The following is a 16,073-nucleotide window of genomic DNA, read 5'->3' on the forward strand; positions in this document are numbered from 1 at the left end:
AACTTTGGCAGTATTCAGGCATTATTTTACGAGAGATTAATTGCGATTGTAAAAGGAATTACAAGCAGGCGTATCTATGGCCCACCTGGAAGTCAGTTTATGGTCGCAGATGCAAGGACAGCCTTCCTGTTTGTCTGAAGCATTTCAATGCCACACAGGGCCCATTAAGAAAGGATTGTTATGTTGTACCTTGATATGTTATGATTATCTTGTCACAGAGATCAGAGCACTACTTTTAATATACTACATTTATTCCTGCTATTTTTCTCTTCAGTTCAGTTAGTGTGACTGTCTGCGAATGTGACTTTTGCACCTTATAGTTGTGCATCAATTGAAAACTGTCATGTTCCCCCAATAGTGTTACAGCTCTCAGCTATATAAAGCCAGACAGTACATACACATATCTCTCTGTGTGCAAAAATATCCAATTAGGCTAACTGGTGTCTCTAAATTACCTGTAACACAAGCAGTCCCCAGGGTAAGAATGTACAAGAATGGGCAACTTATGGGCAACTTATGGGCAACTCGCACTTAGGAAAAGAATGGACTGTTATAAAGCCTATTGCATTAAAAATGTGGGTTAAATACAATGGTAAGTAATAACACACGCACAAACTACTTTGTGATGCTCGTGAAAGTATTGGCAGACTTCAGGTGTTCGTCGGCTTGCGGTACATTACAGTCCCGGATGTAGTTACCTTTATTATCAGTATATTCCTATTATTATTATTATTATTATTATTATTATTATTACAATTTACCTACAAATTCGACTTAAAAACAGACTTAGGGAAAGGCTCTCATTAGTAACCTGGGGACTTGCTGTATGTCATTGCTTGTGCGTGTATGTACCCTGAAACGGCCCTGGCAAATCCCATCTAGTGTCTCCCCAGCCTTGTTCCCTGTGGTGCCTGGGATGGGCTGGAGGGGTCCCCATGACCCCACTCAGGATTAGCGGTGGATAGATGAATACACTGTTCCCAGCAAAAAGTGAAGCACTGCACTGAAAACCAGCACGCCGAGAGTTTCACTGTAATATGAGCACAAAATTATATTTTAGAGCGACTTGAAATGCTGGTTTCGTGACCCTTGCCAGGAGATGCAGAATGAAGAAGGAGTGACAAATATCATTTGATGATGTTACTTTTCAGGACATGAGGAAGGAAATGCATGATGTTTAACAAGGTACAGCTTGCTGCATCGCCATGCTGTAATAGTTACAAATTACACCAATTATCTTCACCCTAGAGCCTTCTTCATATCAGTGCAGTTTTTTTTTCTCGTTTTAATCTCAACCTGAAACATACACAGTATCATTCAAATTCATTTTCAGTCCGATTTACTGAAGAAGGGCTGACAAAGCTGAATGAACTGGGAAATTATACAACTCCATATGAGGGTTGGACCCAGTCAGAGATAAGGACTACAAACCCTTGACAGGAACACGCCATGAGAATAAGTATTGCAAACACTCCGTCATGCTAAGAATGTAGTTACCAAGGCAACGATAAAAAAAATATATAATTTGCGTTTGAATAAAGACCCCGATCAATCCGGTGAGGAAGTAGCATTGCTTTCTCAAAATTTTGGGGGCTGGCCACTCCCACAATGTTTGGGATTGGCCACGCCCATAATTTTTCAATTTGGCCACACCCACAATTTTTGAAGGTGTGGAATACCACTCGTTTCATTGGCCCAACACTGTATTAACCACCGTTCTCCTCCACTTACTGGCATGGAATCTCCTCTGAGAGTCAGTCCATTAGCATCCTGGCTCTGTGATATCGCCCCTGCTTCAAGAACTTTAATGGGATTTACTTGGGCGCGAGTTAAGCTGCCGATGGTGCTGAAGGCGCTGTAAAAGCAACCTGCGGCGGGGGTGCCACTGGGGGGGGGGGGGGTTTACAGATAGTGCTGCTTCTCCCCAGGTGTCCCCCCCAAGTACTGCATGTCAACATGTCATTCGCACAATAGACAAATAACTTAAGGGGAATATACAATAATCATTCATACCAGTAAAGTCCAAACCACAATACAATTTTCTATATATCAGTTCAAATTACTCTGATGGAGAACATACTGGCAATGAAATGGGAAATGATAGGATAAGCTGTGTCTCCCAATCTGGTCCTTGTGGACCCGAAGGCAGTCCACATTTTTGGTACCGGGAGCTGGGAGGGAGCGAATATGTGGACTGTCTGGCAGGGAGCTGGGAGGGAGCAAAAACATGGTCGGAGGGTCCCAAGGATCGGATAGGGAAACACCGGGATAAACATTAAATCATTGACAAATAAATCGTTCACAGAATGGTTAAGGTCATTAATCTCATCCCTGTTGTTTTTATACTTTTTGTTCTCTCTGTTTACAGATCCTCTTGCTAGGACAGGAAGAAAAGTGTACAGAGAAAGTGAACACCTTCATTAAAAAATTCATGGCGCACGGTTGGTGGTTTGAGCTTCTGGGCCCAAACCAACCAGTGAGGCCGACCAGAAACACTTCTTTCCTCACTCTGCCAAACTCAAATGTATATGTTTACTCTCAGCTTGTTTTTTCCGCAAAAAGTCTATTGAAAAACATCTCGACTTTCATGCAATAATTTCTCTCCTTCACAGCTGTAATTTCAGGATCTCTGGAGAAGTGAAATGCTTTTGTGCAACAGGCTATTACTTTTCTTTTATTCTGGTGTTGACCAGACAATATTTTTACTCTGAATTCTGAGAGCCCCTTGACTTGTACCCTGTGTTTCCTGGGATAGACTGCAGGCCTGCTGTGACCTGGACCTGGATAAACAGTTATGGAAGATGGATGGATGGATGGATATACTAAAGTTACAATATTTTTATTCTGAATATATCCTTTAGAATCTGTATGGCACAAACATAAAGCTGGTGATTTGTAACTAAATATTATCCTCATTAAATCCTTACAGGAAGGAAACTTTAAGGATTTGTTACTGGTCCAAGCATGGCAGAAAATGTAAGAACTTAGTAAGACCTTTCTGTTCTATCCTGAAGATTAAGTGCTCAAGAGCTAGATGCAGAGGAGTTGAATTCTCTGGAGTATTGGGATCTTCTTGCGGGCTCAGTTGTCTCATCCACATGAACTTCTGTGGAACACTGCAGGTATTTTTTGATTTTTTTGGAGTGTTTTTTTTCCAAGTTCATATTTTACAGTTTTATACTCTTCAGCTTATAGGAATACACCATACAGATGGAAGAAAAAAAGATAATGACAAGACTGATCTATCTCTTAATCCACAGGAAAGCAGTGCTTGACAGCTGTGAGATGGTGCAAGGAAGAGAACCTGATAACTATTATTTGGGGTAAGAACAACCTGACACACCTGGCGTATTAATATTTTATTTTAGAATGGCAATTTACCAAGCCCAGATCTATCAAGCCAGTTATCTTGTTAAATGTACTTGTCGAAAAAAAAATAGAGAGTGAATGTTTCAAGCTGCTGGCGTTTCCAGTCTCTTCAAACGTAAAAGCAATTGTCCAGAAAGCTCAGATGCCGTGGCATGACATGACGGCACTGCTGTCACGTGTAGCGTGCTCGACCTCTGAGTTTCCACGTCTGCCCCTTAAATGCGGCTCTCGTTACCTGTCAGGGGCTCCAGCGCCTGTGCAGCCTCAGATAAAACTGACCCAGGTCACCACTGGATTGCTAATTATTTTGCTTTGGACTCATTTTAAATGTGGAGTCCATGACTCCAGTGATGGGTTTGAAGATTTATGTGTAATATCCAGAGGTGGGTAGTTCAGGTCCAGAGAGTTATAGTTCAGGCCAAGATTTTGTTTCAACCGACTAGTTGAGTACTAGGTGACTGTGACTCTACATACTCAACTGGTTTGTACTCTTTGGACCTGAATTACTCACATCTGGTTATATCTAAAACTGCTGTTTCTGATCCCGTTGTAGGCAAGCTGATGACCACATTGCTAGGATTACTTGATTCCTTTACCACTAATACAGTTCCTCACTGTTGGAAATTAGTGTATCAGCGGGTGAGAAACACCTCCATTTGATGCATTCAAAATTTTTCATTGACCAACTTTGCTTTACCATTAAAAATAGTACAATATATTGATTATGGGCTTCAAATGATTTCTGGTATGGTTAGTTTGAGTTTGTATCCGTTCCATCTGAACTACTGAAGTGTGGCGCTGAGGCATCACCCACGGAGCAGCTGCGCTTGGGTTCTCATCCCCGAGGGGGTTCGTCGCGTGGGGGGTGTGGCAACACACTGTCTCAGCACATAATCCTTACTTTACATCCTGGTCTCCATTCATCTGTATTTAAAGTAACTATATGGCATGTTGTAGAAGTCAATAAGTGGATGTAAAGAGCATTTTACATGAAGAATTAGCAGAAGAGGCTAATTTCGAAAGGCATTGAACTAAGCCAACACCCCAATTCACCCAAAGTCACCCCCTCCATGCATGAAGTGACTGAGAGAGAATGTTCCAGAAGCACAGCGGCACGGGGTATAACCACAACAGGCATCAAATGGCAATGTCTGATTGCTGTCAGCTGACAAGAAGGACAGCTGCCATCTTTGATCAGATGTGCTTTGGCATGTTAATCCTGGTCTGACAGCTAATCACGTCACAGCCCCCACACATGCCATTACTGTTGACACTGAATCTCGAAATCTAAGACAAATTCTCGATTCAGTATTTTTCTAGCCTGAAAAGTTATGATTGGTCTGTTTGAACGGCTCGAAAAGTCGAGGCCTGTACACCCAGGATCTGACCTTGAGATGCTGCATGCTGAAATTACAGCAGGAAGACTCACCTCAGACCTCATCCTGGAGTAACCATGGATATCATACTGCACTTCTTCTTTGCTATTGTTTCTTGCATAAATGGCCTAATAAACAAAAACAGATTTGTTTTCAAGCAATTATGGAAATCCTGAATCACTTTCTAAGATGATTTGTAGGCAGGAGCTTAGTTAAAAAATTCCTGTCATCTTCAGTAGTATAACAGTATGCACACTTTACTGGGGTTTATAAGTATTGACATACTACAAAAACAAATTCAAATATTATGTAATGAAGCTACTCTCATACAAATTAATCCTCAACGGCTGATGAAATGGTCAATTTGTTACACCTACTGTACATTAAGCAAGAAGGTCATTAAGACATTATGTGATTTTATTTTTGGTATAAATAGTCTATATGCTGACACGGGATGATGTAATTCAAAATTCACCCACATCTCAGTGCTGTGTTCTGTAATCCAGTTGTTGTTTTTCTTTACTCTGTACAAATGCTTTTGGCATTTATGCTTCCGTGAATGTTATTTTCCAGAAGAGTGACTCACTCGCCTTCTTTGAAAAGAGTCAGGAAATAATTTTCTGTTTTTTCCCTGGATTGGCATTCAGAATTTCTTTTCCTTTTACTTTATAATTTCATCTGGAAAGGTGACTGTACTATGTGACAGACTTGCTTGTGCATATATGATGTCCTAAGAAAATGTTTATAGACCGATTAATAAAAACAATACAAGAATACAACGTATAATGAGAAGCATCTCTTCACAGCTGAGATTACAAAGCCAGACCAATGGAGCTGGGAATCTTATCAGGGTTTTAAAACATTTTAAACTATTCAGAACATTTTGGCCTCTGAGAGTTTTACTGCGAATTCCGGTAATTATAGGGCCATTTAGAAATGCCATTTTAAAATTTATTTCACCCATAAAATAGGTAAGACATTGTAACTGTTGTAATAATGCAGCAGGGATGGCATCACCGTGGTTACAAACCTGGATCTGGCTGCTATTTGGGAAGAGGCTCCTTTGAAAATTCTCCAGTGTCTTCAAATAGCACGTTTGTATTAAGGGAATTAAAAAAAAAAAAAAACTGAGGAATGTGGCAGTCAGAAAATAAGACTTGGGAGTTACTGCTCATGAGGGACATGCAAATACCCAGAGGTATAAAGCCAAGTGATGAACCCCCCATGCCCCCCCCCCAGCTTTTTTTTTTGGGGGGGGGGGGGGGGGTAAGAAGCTAGCACAGGTACTCATTAAGAATACAGGAGATACATGACTCAGGAAGTACTGGAGGCCGTCTGGTTTTGCTTCACTGGAACCGATGAAGGAACCAGTGAGGAACTAGTCGAACCAAACTGGGAAAGAAGTATGTCAAGTATGACGATCTTACGGGAAGTTTCAAGGCCTCTTTTCCCTCGCAGTAATATTGCCAATTACCATCTCTATTTATTAGTTCTTAAAAATATGTATTATTTTTTGAAATAACAAAAACCAAAAGCAATCCTAGCTGTGAATATAACACCACCATGCAAAACATTATAAAGATGTAAAAAGCTATGGGAAAACTCACAGTGGGCGGGATCAATGCTTGCTGCCAATCACTGCCCAAAAACCAGTCACATGGTCAGTGGGAGGTGGCCTTATCCATTCAGTCACTGACAGACGGAAAATGACCCTATAGCAGGGCAGGGGCCAGTCTTATTCAGAAAGGGCCACTGGCTATGCAGATTTTCACTGCAACTCCGTAATTAGATTACTAATTAGGGGACCTAGGTTTGAACAGCTGACCTAAAGGTTATCCCAAAAACCTGCATATACGTTTGCCCTTTTCGGATATGATTGCCCACCTCTGCCCTATGGTGAAGCTTGAAGTCCATCCATCCATCCATCCATCCATTGATCCATTTTATGGTACCTCTCACCAAGGGCAACTCCAGTGTTGAACAGAGTCCAGCCCCTCTCCAAGAGTTTGGTTCCAGAGCCCAAGCTGTACGCTGAGGTGACCCCATCTATATCTAGTCAGTATTTCTCCCACACCAGCTCAGGCTCCTTTCCCACCAGAGACATTATATTCCACGTGCCAAGAGCCAGTCTTGGTACCCTGCCTTCAGCTGCCACCCAATCTACACTGTGTCCAACCCCCACAGGAGGCTGGACCCATGCAATTCCATTGGGCTTGAAGTCACTAGTAACTAGTTATATTTGGTTATTGAGAAAACTTATGGAGAGCTTAGAAAAAATGGACCCCTGTCAGCTGACTTACTGTAGAAGAATGGACCCCTGTCAGCTGACTTAGAAGAATGGACCCCTGTCAGCCCACAGGGCGTACAAGAAAAAGTCAAAGATGGCAGACACAAAGAAGGTAAAGAACAAATACATAACAGACATCTTGCAAACTTCTGACGGTTTAGGAAAATACCTATATCTATCTTATGGGTTCAGAAAAGGCCTTGAATCATTGTTTTCTTGAGTTTTCTTTCAATATAATTTCTCGTAATAATTTCACAGAAAAGGCATGCATTAGGTTTCTGTTGCAAAGAACTGTTAAACATGAACACAGGTACTTTGAGTCATAAGGAAAGACGGCAGTTTTTCCTGGTGTGCAACAAAAAGCTCACGGAATGTCCTTCATCAGCAATGTAAGGAACGCAGTTTAATGGGTCTGTTGGTATGTGTAACACTCATTTCAGCCCATTCTCACATCGCAAAGCTTCTGAATTACTTACCCTAAGGCAGAAGGCCATTTTCAAATTTCCTTTCAGAGAAAATGTATGCTGGAGCAAAAGTTATCATGTGGGTGGTCTGGTGGGAGTGGAGTTACCTTTTATGTCTCAGCTGTGAACTTCCTGTTGTGTGAATAGCTCTGGAGGAGTCTCTCCCGAGGACGTAGGGAGCGCCGCTGCGAGGGGGGGGGGGCATTGGTAATGGCAGAAATGAGTGATAACCCATATAGATATGAGACATGACAGGTACAGCCAATCGGTGGCCAGCCAGAAGGAACCTGGGAAGAGGGCCAACCAATAGGAAGGGTGACATCATAATGAGGCTCTGTAATGGGAAATCTTCCCAGGAGTCCCGCCAAAACACACATGATCACTCATGATGCGTTTCTGAATAACCATAGGGATTTGCAGCACACCAGCACTGATGGCAACATACACGTTCGATGTTTCTCATTGCATGCCGGACCCAACGGTCCAGATCATCAGTCTTACAAGCACAACAATTTCAAATGTCTATTTCAGGAGCATGTTGATATCAAACATAAAAAATGCAATAATGATAATAGACAAATAATTAAGGAAGTTATGCATCAACCAGTTTGGAATTACTGTCTGTAAACATTCTCATCAAATGCCAATTCTTTGTTCGTTCTCAGAATATTAACTATGTGCCATATGATCTTCCATACACAATTAATATTTTGGACTCCAAAAAATACTTATAAATTTATCATTTTCTCAGTACAGAATCCATTTGTTAATTTAAGAATTTTTCCAGACTAATCTGATTGCATCTGAGCCTTGGCAGTTTGTAATAGATCTTTCCCTGTCCGGGCAGAGCTGTCGTGCTGTGAAATGCTGTCACAACCAATTCTGAATCCGGTTCAACAGTATCCGTCACAGGCATGGTGGTTCCTTGAGATAATTTCAGAACATTCATGCTCGGTCTGGTTAATGTCTCCATGTGGTGGTTAGGTTCTCCCTACTCAGTCTTACTTGTCTATTCTCTAGGTCTGGCTTCCTGATCTCTCAGGCCTCTGGTTCAGTTCTGTGATTTGGATTAGCTAGACTGGTCCTGGTCTTGACTTATGATTTGTTCTCTTATTCCATGTTTAACTCTGCATCTTGTATTTAGTTCCTCAGCTCTGTGATTGGTCATATCCATGGTCACTACGCACTTGTGTCATTCTAGGCTGCCTCAGTTATGCACCTCAGTCAGTGGCTCATGTCCTGTCAGTACTGAGGGTTTAAAGGAAAGGACCCAACAATGTGGGCACAGACACGTTCGAGTGTAACATTCTGTTAGGGGCCATGTACAATCCTCAAGACCTGGCTAGTAAAGTTGGATTTTCTTTAACTCTGTTCTGTTTCCCTGATACATGCCAATCTGTAATTCCTCAGCATGGGTCACACAGCTTCTAGTTCAGGTGTCTGATTTCTATACAGATAGGCCAATTCCCCCAGTGCAGGTCCGTCTCTGCCATGTCCAGATGGAAAAGATGAGGTGAACTAAACTGACACTTTAGCGAAATAGAAGTAGAGATTAATGACACTTTGGCAGCAGTCAGTGGTTTAAGTCCATTTATAATATATTAGCGGCTGCCTTTAGTGACGTCCACCAGGGACTGTGCCTTATGACCTCCTTATGATGCCTTATGACCGCGTGTGTCGCACATCGCTAACTGACTCGTAGAGATGACAACCCAGCACACTCTGGGGCATCTTTTAACGATATCTAAAAACGAGCTAAAGATATCTAAAAATTAATTTAATGATATCTTCAAACTCTATAAATGTTAATTTGGCTCATGGGATTTCCCAGTGATTTAAAGATATTTCAAAATTACTTCCTGTCTCCTTGCAGAAATCTTTTAATCATTTAAAGATGTATGGAAATCATTTCTTGGCCATTAAACATATTTTTAAATGAAGTGATTCTCTATGGAATGAGGACCTGCACCTCCAAGTCTGAGGCCACGGTTCTCGACTGGAAAAGGGTGGATTGCCCCCTCTCCTGGTGGGGGATGAGTTGCTGCCCCAAGCAGAGGAGTTTAAGTACCTCGGGGTCTTGTTCAGGAGTGATGGAAGAAGGGAGCAGGAGATCGACAGACGTATTGGTGCAGCGGTAATGCAGACACTGTACTGTTATGTCGTGGCGAAGAGAGAGCTGAACTGGAAGGAAAGCTTTCAATTTACCAGTTGATCTATGTTCCTACCTTCACCCATGGTCATGAGCTTTGGTTAGTGACCAAAAGAATGAGATTGTGGATACCAGTGGCAATGGAATGAGTTTCCTCCGGAGGGTGGCTGGGCTCAGCCTTAGAGATAGGGTGAGGAGCTCGGACATTCGGGAGGGACTCAGAGTAGAGCCGCTGCTCCTCTGCATTGGAAGGAACCAGTTGAGGTGGACGGCTCCCTGGGGAGGTGTTTCGGGCATGTCCACCCGGGAGGAGGCCTTGGGGCAGATCCAGGACATGCTGGAGAGATTATATCTCTCGGCTGGCCTGGGAACGCCTTGGTAATTCTCCGGAGGAGCTGGAGGTGGCTGGAACTGCTGCCCCCATTACCCAACTCCAGATCAGTGGAGGAAATAGATTGATGGATGAATGGATGATTCTCTAAAGATTAAAATTTCAGCATGACACACCTCTTCGGCTAAATCAACATTTTGAAAAGTTTTATGATAAGTTATATTCTCTCCCACTTTATATATCCCTAAATTTAAGATACCGTGAAACATTTATATTAAGACTTCAAATCATCTTAAAATGAAAATAAATAAATAAAACATTTAATGGTCTCTCTGTCAATTAATCCAGGTTATCTGATTATATGGCTAAATCGTTTAGGCCCTGTTTACACTTAGTTTTAAAATGCATCAAAATCTGAACACAGGCAGTCAGCTGGACACCTCAGAGACACACGGTGGTCATGTGTATAAACGGCGATGAGCCTCGGCTGTCCACTGATCCAATCACCCAAATCATACATGTACATTTTAAAAATAGATTCAAATCTTAAAACATCTGTAAATTACATATAAATCAATTAATGATAAATGATCTGGAAATTAAATATTTTAGAAAGGAAAACTAGTAAAATTGGGTATAAAAAGTCCCTCAGTTGCTCTGTTCTCTTCTGTTCCTGTTCTTGGTCAAATATCTAATCTATACAGCGATTCACTGAATTCTAATTCCATCTGATTAATGTTGAACCATCCTCTAATCTCCTGTTCCTCTTCCAAAAGAGGAATTACAATGTGAATTGTGATCAATTATCATATTCCTCATCGCAAACTGACATTACGGCAAACTATTACACACAAAAGCTTCATTCTTAATGCAGTTTTACAGCTGGATGAATAGAACATAAAGGACTTAAATTCAAACACTTAATAAAAGCGCCGGTTATCAGGCCATAGCTAACCCTGGTGGTCCCTCTCTTTCTTTGTGGCTATCACTATGCGTACTATCACCATTGTCATTATACTTGTATTCAATCTTTTCAAACCACAATTTGCTTCAGATCTACTGATGTGATGGGGCTGTGACAGGTGCTGGCCAACGCAGAGACATAGTGAGGCCACTATGAGGAAGTCCATGTTGAGACATGTTCCTGTGATACCATTCCTAACCAGAAGTCTGACCTTGAGGGATGACCGCCACGTGACGGGCTGGTACCAAGCAGATCTGGTAAACTTCAATTACCTGTGCCAATTCGGGAAAGGAGCTAGATTATTTTTTTCTATTTGTCTGGACGATAAAGCGGATCGCAGCCTACCTGCTGCTCCCAAACCTCTGCTATGCCTCTCCAAAAGCCTGACGATGCTCAGGTCCTTCTTGGCGGGATCTTCTGCGTTTTATTAATACTAAACCAGCGCCTGAATTGTGGGTGAGAGGTTCTTGCTGCTCAGTAAACAGTGTCACATAGCTCGCCATGTGTTATAAATTCATTGGAAGCAAATATCCAGCACCCTGACTTCCAAGAGGTTCCAGCTGAGATTTTGAGCTTGATCTTTGTGTGGGTGCCTGCCAAACCATACCAACTAAAGCAAATGCGTAACATCACGAAACTACAGGCTTTCTGAGTCTCCCCTCATCCAACGAACATGTCCGGCTGTCATACATGACATATAATTCCTGCTAAGCGCTATTAATCTTACCTCCTGCCTTGAAAGGTTAGCATCTCTATAAATAGGTCTGGAAGACAACCGATTATAAGCCAAACAGACAGACAAGAGCAGACGGTCGGTCTCATTTAATTTAGACATCATCATCATCATTTTAACCTGCTTCAATATTTCCTGCCCCTTCAAAGGGTAGCCATTTCTTAATTAAGTTTCTTTTCTTTCCAAAAGTGCTTGCGAGCTACAAAAACGAGGGCCTTTGCTGCATTATGAAAATATTGCTGTTAGAAACGGTAACCAAGTCCTTTAAGATGTAGTTTCAGGCAATGAGCCTGGAGCAAACTGCGATGTTAGCTAAACAAACAGAGGGGCTTATTTAACACCAGCTGAAAGAAAAAAAAAATGTCAGTGTCGAATGAACGCAGCGTAATATTCCTACCAATGTCAATGGCAAAACCATCATATGTGACTCTTCTCCCAAAGTGCGTTTTCTTTAAAAGCCAGCCCCCCCTCCCACCCCACCCCCCATAATTATTGATAATGCGGCATCAGCCATTTCCTCGCTTTTGCGTAATTAAGGATTGCATTTCCGTCTTCATTATCCACAGACACTGTCAGATTCACAGCGAGAACAAAGAAACCTTTTATTACTGAACACACAAATGTATCTAAAATTAATATTCGAAAAAACGACCAAACAGGATTTTCGATGGCTTGAGAGAACACAGCTGGGGAGGGCTGTAATGAGCTGAGGAAGATCACAATATCATTTTGCTCTGGTTGCATCTGTGCAGCGGTTCTGCTGTTGTGGCCTGCCTTCCTGATGCTCCGCCAAATCTTTGGGCTATATGCAGCAGTGAAATATGACTGCTGAGGATTCCTCACCAGCATTAGCCAGAACCCCTGTTTAACTTCTTCATTATCTTAGTTCTTTTGTCTAATATTGGCTTCCTCACAACACTGATTTCATTTCAGATGGTTATAAATCGTTCGGTGCAGAATGCTCTTTGTTGAGGCGCCATGAAGAGGGAATAAACCAGTCACAGTTTGGATATGTTACACCCCTCCCTGGTTTCATTGGTATCAGAGAACATCGGCCCGGGTCGATCTGTGTCATCTGAGCACCTGCATCCGAAAAGCAATCAAGGATTTCAAACGAAGTCAATTTTGACTTTGATCTGATGACCTGGACGAAAGCTGGCCCATCTTTTCAGCCGATCTCTAGCTCAGGACCAGATATTTCTAACCTTTGCCAGCAAGGGAGACCCACTTACCCGAAACCATACAATCTCCCTCAACCGGCCGTCGGTCTTGAAGTTGCACTTAAGCGTGGCCGTCTCTCCCACGACCACAGGGGGGTGCTGTTCGATGGTCACAGTCAGATAACCTGTGGAAGAGACAAGGAGGCACAAGAAACCACATTCAGGTTGATTCTTACCATTACTTCAGCGGTGTGTAGTGTCTAGTGAAATTATTTTCCGTATAAATTGCAGTTTCTCTAGTGGAGGCTTAAAAGGCAAAAATGACTCTTAATGCGGCCTGCTTGTTAGACATCAAAGCATAATGACTTCTCTTTGCTGTAAGAGGAACTCGTCCAAAAAATCCTTCTGTGGGAAACCAAATGAAATGAGTTACCCACTTGTAGTTTGGGAAGGGTCACCAGTTGATCAACGCCAGCCAGTACCTCTCCGAATGTGTCATCATCCGCCATCGCTCGCCGTGGCCCGTTTGGCCAAGCCTCCGCCAAAGCTTATTGTACCGCCGTCGGACGCAAACAAACACCACAGCGGGCAGTTAAAGTGCCGGAACAGATGTTCAATTGACACCTCACAATGGTGTCTATATTTCAGCCAAGTCCTTTAACGCTTCGACAAAAAAAGCCATTAGCATGGACTGGTAGCCGTTGTCTGTTAGGAGGACAAACCGTGGTGTCAGCAATACATGTCATAAGTGACGCTCGCGGACCTTGTTATTTAACAGTTTGGCTATGGAAGCCACTAAACACAGGTGTGCACTCAGTGAAACAATTTTGTCTGATAAGGTTACTGGTCTTTTTTCAAGGGCATTACATAGGCACAAAATCTACAAAAATGCAGTTATTGCATATTTTGTGCGACGATGTTTTTCTGGTAGCACTTCACAGTAACTGAACCTTCAGAATGCATTCATTATGCATTGATAGAACAGTCAGTGCACCTTCATAATGCATTCATAGAACATTCATAAGCAGCAGACAAGTATACCTTAGCATGTCCTAAAGCATTGCATTCATAATATGTTCACTAAACAAGACATGACAGTTGTAATATGCGTCAATAACAAACATTATAATAATACAATCATAAAATGTTTATTAATATATATTAAAACTGTTAATGTATGTTAGGATGTTAAAGGTATACTTACATTCTGCTTATGAATGTTCTATGAATGCATTATAAAGGCATCATGAAGGTGCAGTTAAGGTAAAGTGTTTGCCCTTTTTTGCCCATAGATATTTACCTGGGTTTTTAATACATTCTGCCTCCCTAGTAATAACAAGGAGTTTTTAAACATTTTTTTGTTAACTGCATCTGTCATGCAGTTTGCTGACGGAAACACGTCAGTAGATGTGGACACATCCAGACACAGAGGAGGAAAACGATACAAGGCGGCTCTCGGTTATAGGAGTCCTGACTGTGTGTCGGCCGTTGCCACGGAATCTGTGTTGCCATGCCACGGAGGATGCTGCTGGTTTAGCAGGGATAGAATTAACCGGAGGTCCTTGAGAAAATTGTCCGTCGCCGCTCGTCAGCTGTTACAGATACAGCTCAGTAGAGAGTATCCAAATGACTGCATTTGGGGTCAGTTAATGGCTACAACCATGATGTCATCACACGTACAGACCACTGATTGTTCTGGCCAGCGTCTGGTGCTCTTTGGTAAATTTACCGTCAATCCATCGTCCGTAGCTAATTACCCAGTACAAGGCTGCGGTGAGGCTGGCATCTGTCCCAGGAAGCAGAGAGCACACAGCACGGGAGATTTTGAACATGAGAACATGGCGCAAACGCACACTATGGGCGAATTAGAGAAGATCACTCAAAGAGCTGCATTTTTTTTCCCAGACTGAGAAATCCCAAATTGGAGTATCCAGAAAAGACCCACGCAAACATGATGAGAAGCTACACATAGACGCAACGACAGAGAGGGAAGTGACTGCAGAACTTCCAGCTGGTCCACCAAAGGACCCCAACATCCTACCAGGTGGGTTCATGTCCTACAGGAGGAGATGGGACTCACAACTGATGTTCACATTTAAAGCTGTGAACCTTTTCCCAGCGTTAGTAAAAAAAGAAAGAAATAAAAAAACAGTTTTATTACCAACCCACTGTGATGTTCTTACGGTCATAGATACTTGGGATTAGGATGAGTCATGCTGGTGAGCTCTGGACTTCATTGCTTATTTTTTTTCAACGGAAAGTATTTAGCAATCTCCTTAGACGCCGTAAAGAACTTGAAAAATGATGCCTGGGAGATCACCATTAATTCAACTACTTAAATATATTTAAAAGGAGACTTAAAGCAGTCTAGGAGAAGCATGTATTATTCAGTGTTTCAAATAAATATGAATTATAACGTGGTCTACATCAAACATCAATATCCTTTGATTTCTGAATGGATGTTGAACATGATTAATTCAGTTTGGTCAGCATCCGTGAAGGGCCCGACTCCTGCGAAAAATACGCAAAAAAATATACAGGTGGATGTACTGACTCCGCAGATGACTGGAGGAGGTAATTCAGTTGTTGGGGGGCTTTTAATTGTTTGCAAGAACCTGCTTGATCCTCAGCATTTTTTTTTTACTGATACTGCTCGATCCCAGCCTTTCATTATACATGCCGTGTTCCAGGTTCCCGGGTTTCCGATAAAGTTATGTCATTCATAAAATGTGGCCTGAAGCCATAGACCAGATTTCCTTAAAACGTCCATCTTTGAATTCCCTAAAGATCAGAAGAGTGAGCAGTACCTGTCCCTTCAGGAAGATTCCTTCTGCACCAAGTTTAAATCTGATGGTTCTCCACAAAGTCTTGACAAAACACAAAAGATGTTAAAAGTGGTTAATTGCACCATCAAGAACATGCTGTTAATTCCTGCACTGCTAGCAGTGTCTCTGTCATTGACTTCTTTACCCTTTTTGAGTATATCCACAGGTATTCAAAGGTCCATTCAGAGTATCAGCAAGGTAAATCAATTTCAGCTTCCATGAGGCCGTCAACGCTATTTCTCATTTGAGCCGACCTCTTTGTATGATACACAGTCAAGTACCCAGTAATCCCATCTCGCCGCATTAATGACTATAATTACAGAACCTGGTCAAAATTTCCCGCACCAAAAAAACACATTAATACAAAAAAATGTTCCGATTGCAACAATCAAAGAAAATAAAGAGCTTTGAACTC

General features: G+C 42.0%; 1 protein-coding gene across 1 annotated transcript in view; it reads right to left on the reverse strand.

Annotated features, from left to right (window-relative positions):
• Window positions 1–16,073, reverse strand: part of igsf21a (immunoglobin superfamily, member 21a) — a 169,815-nt gene that overhangs the window by 82,957 nt on the left and 70,785 nt on the right. Inside the window, exon 2 of the mRNA XM_072715135.1 lies at window positions 12,906–13,018. Within this exon, the coding sequence (XP_072571236.1) occupies window positions 12,906–13,018 (113 nt within the window). The remainder of the gene's footprint in view (window positions 1–12,905; window positions 13,019–16,073) is intronic.

The sequence above is a fragment of the Paramormyrops kingsleyae genome, chromosome 8 (assembly GCF_048594095.1).
Source record: "Paramormyrops kingsleyae isolate MSU_618 chromosome 8, PKINGS_0.4, whole genome shotgun sequence".
Taxonomy (NCBI): domain Eukaryota; kingdom Metazoa; phylum Chordata; class Actinopteri; order Osteoglossiformes; family Mormyridae; genus Paramormyrops; species Paramormyrops kingsleyae.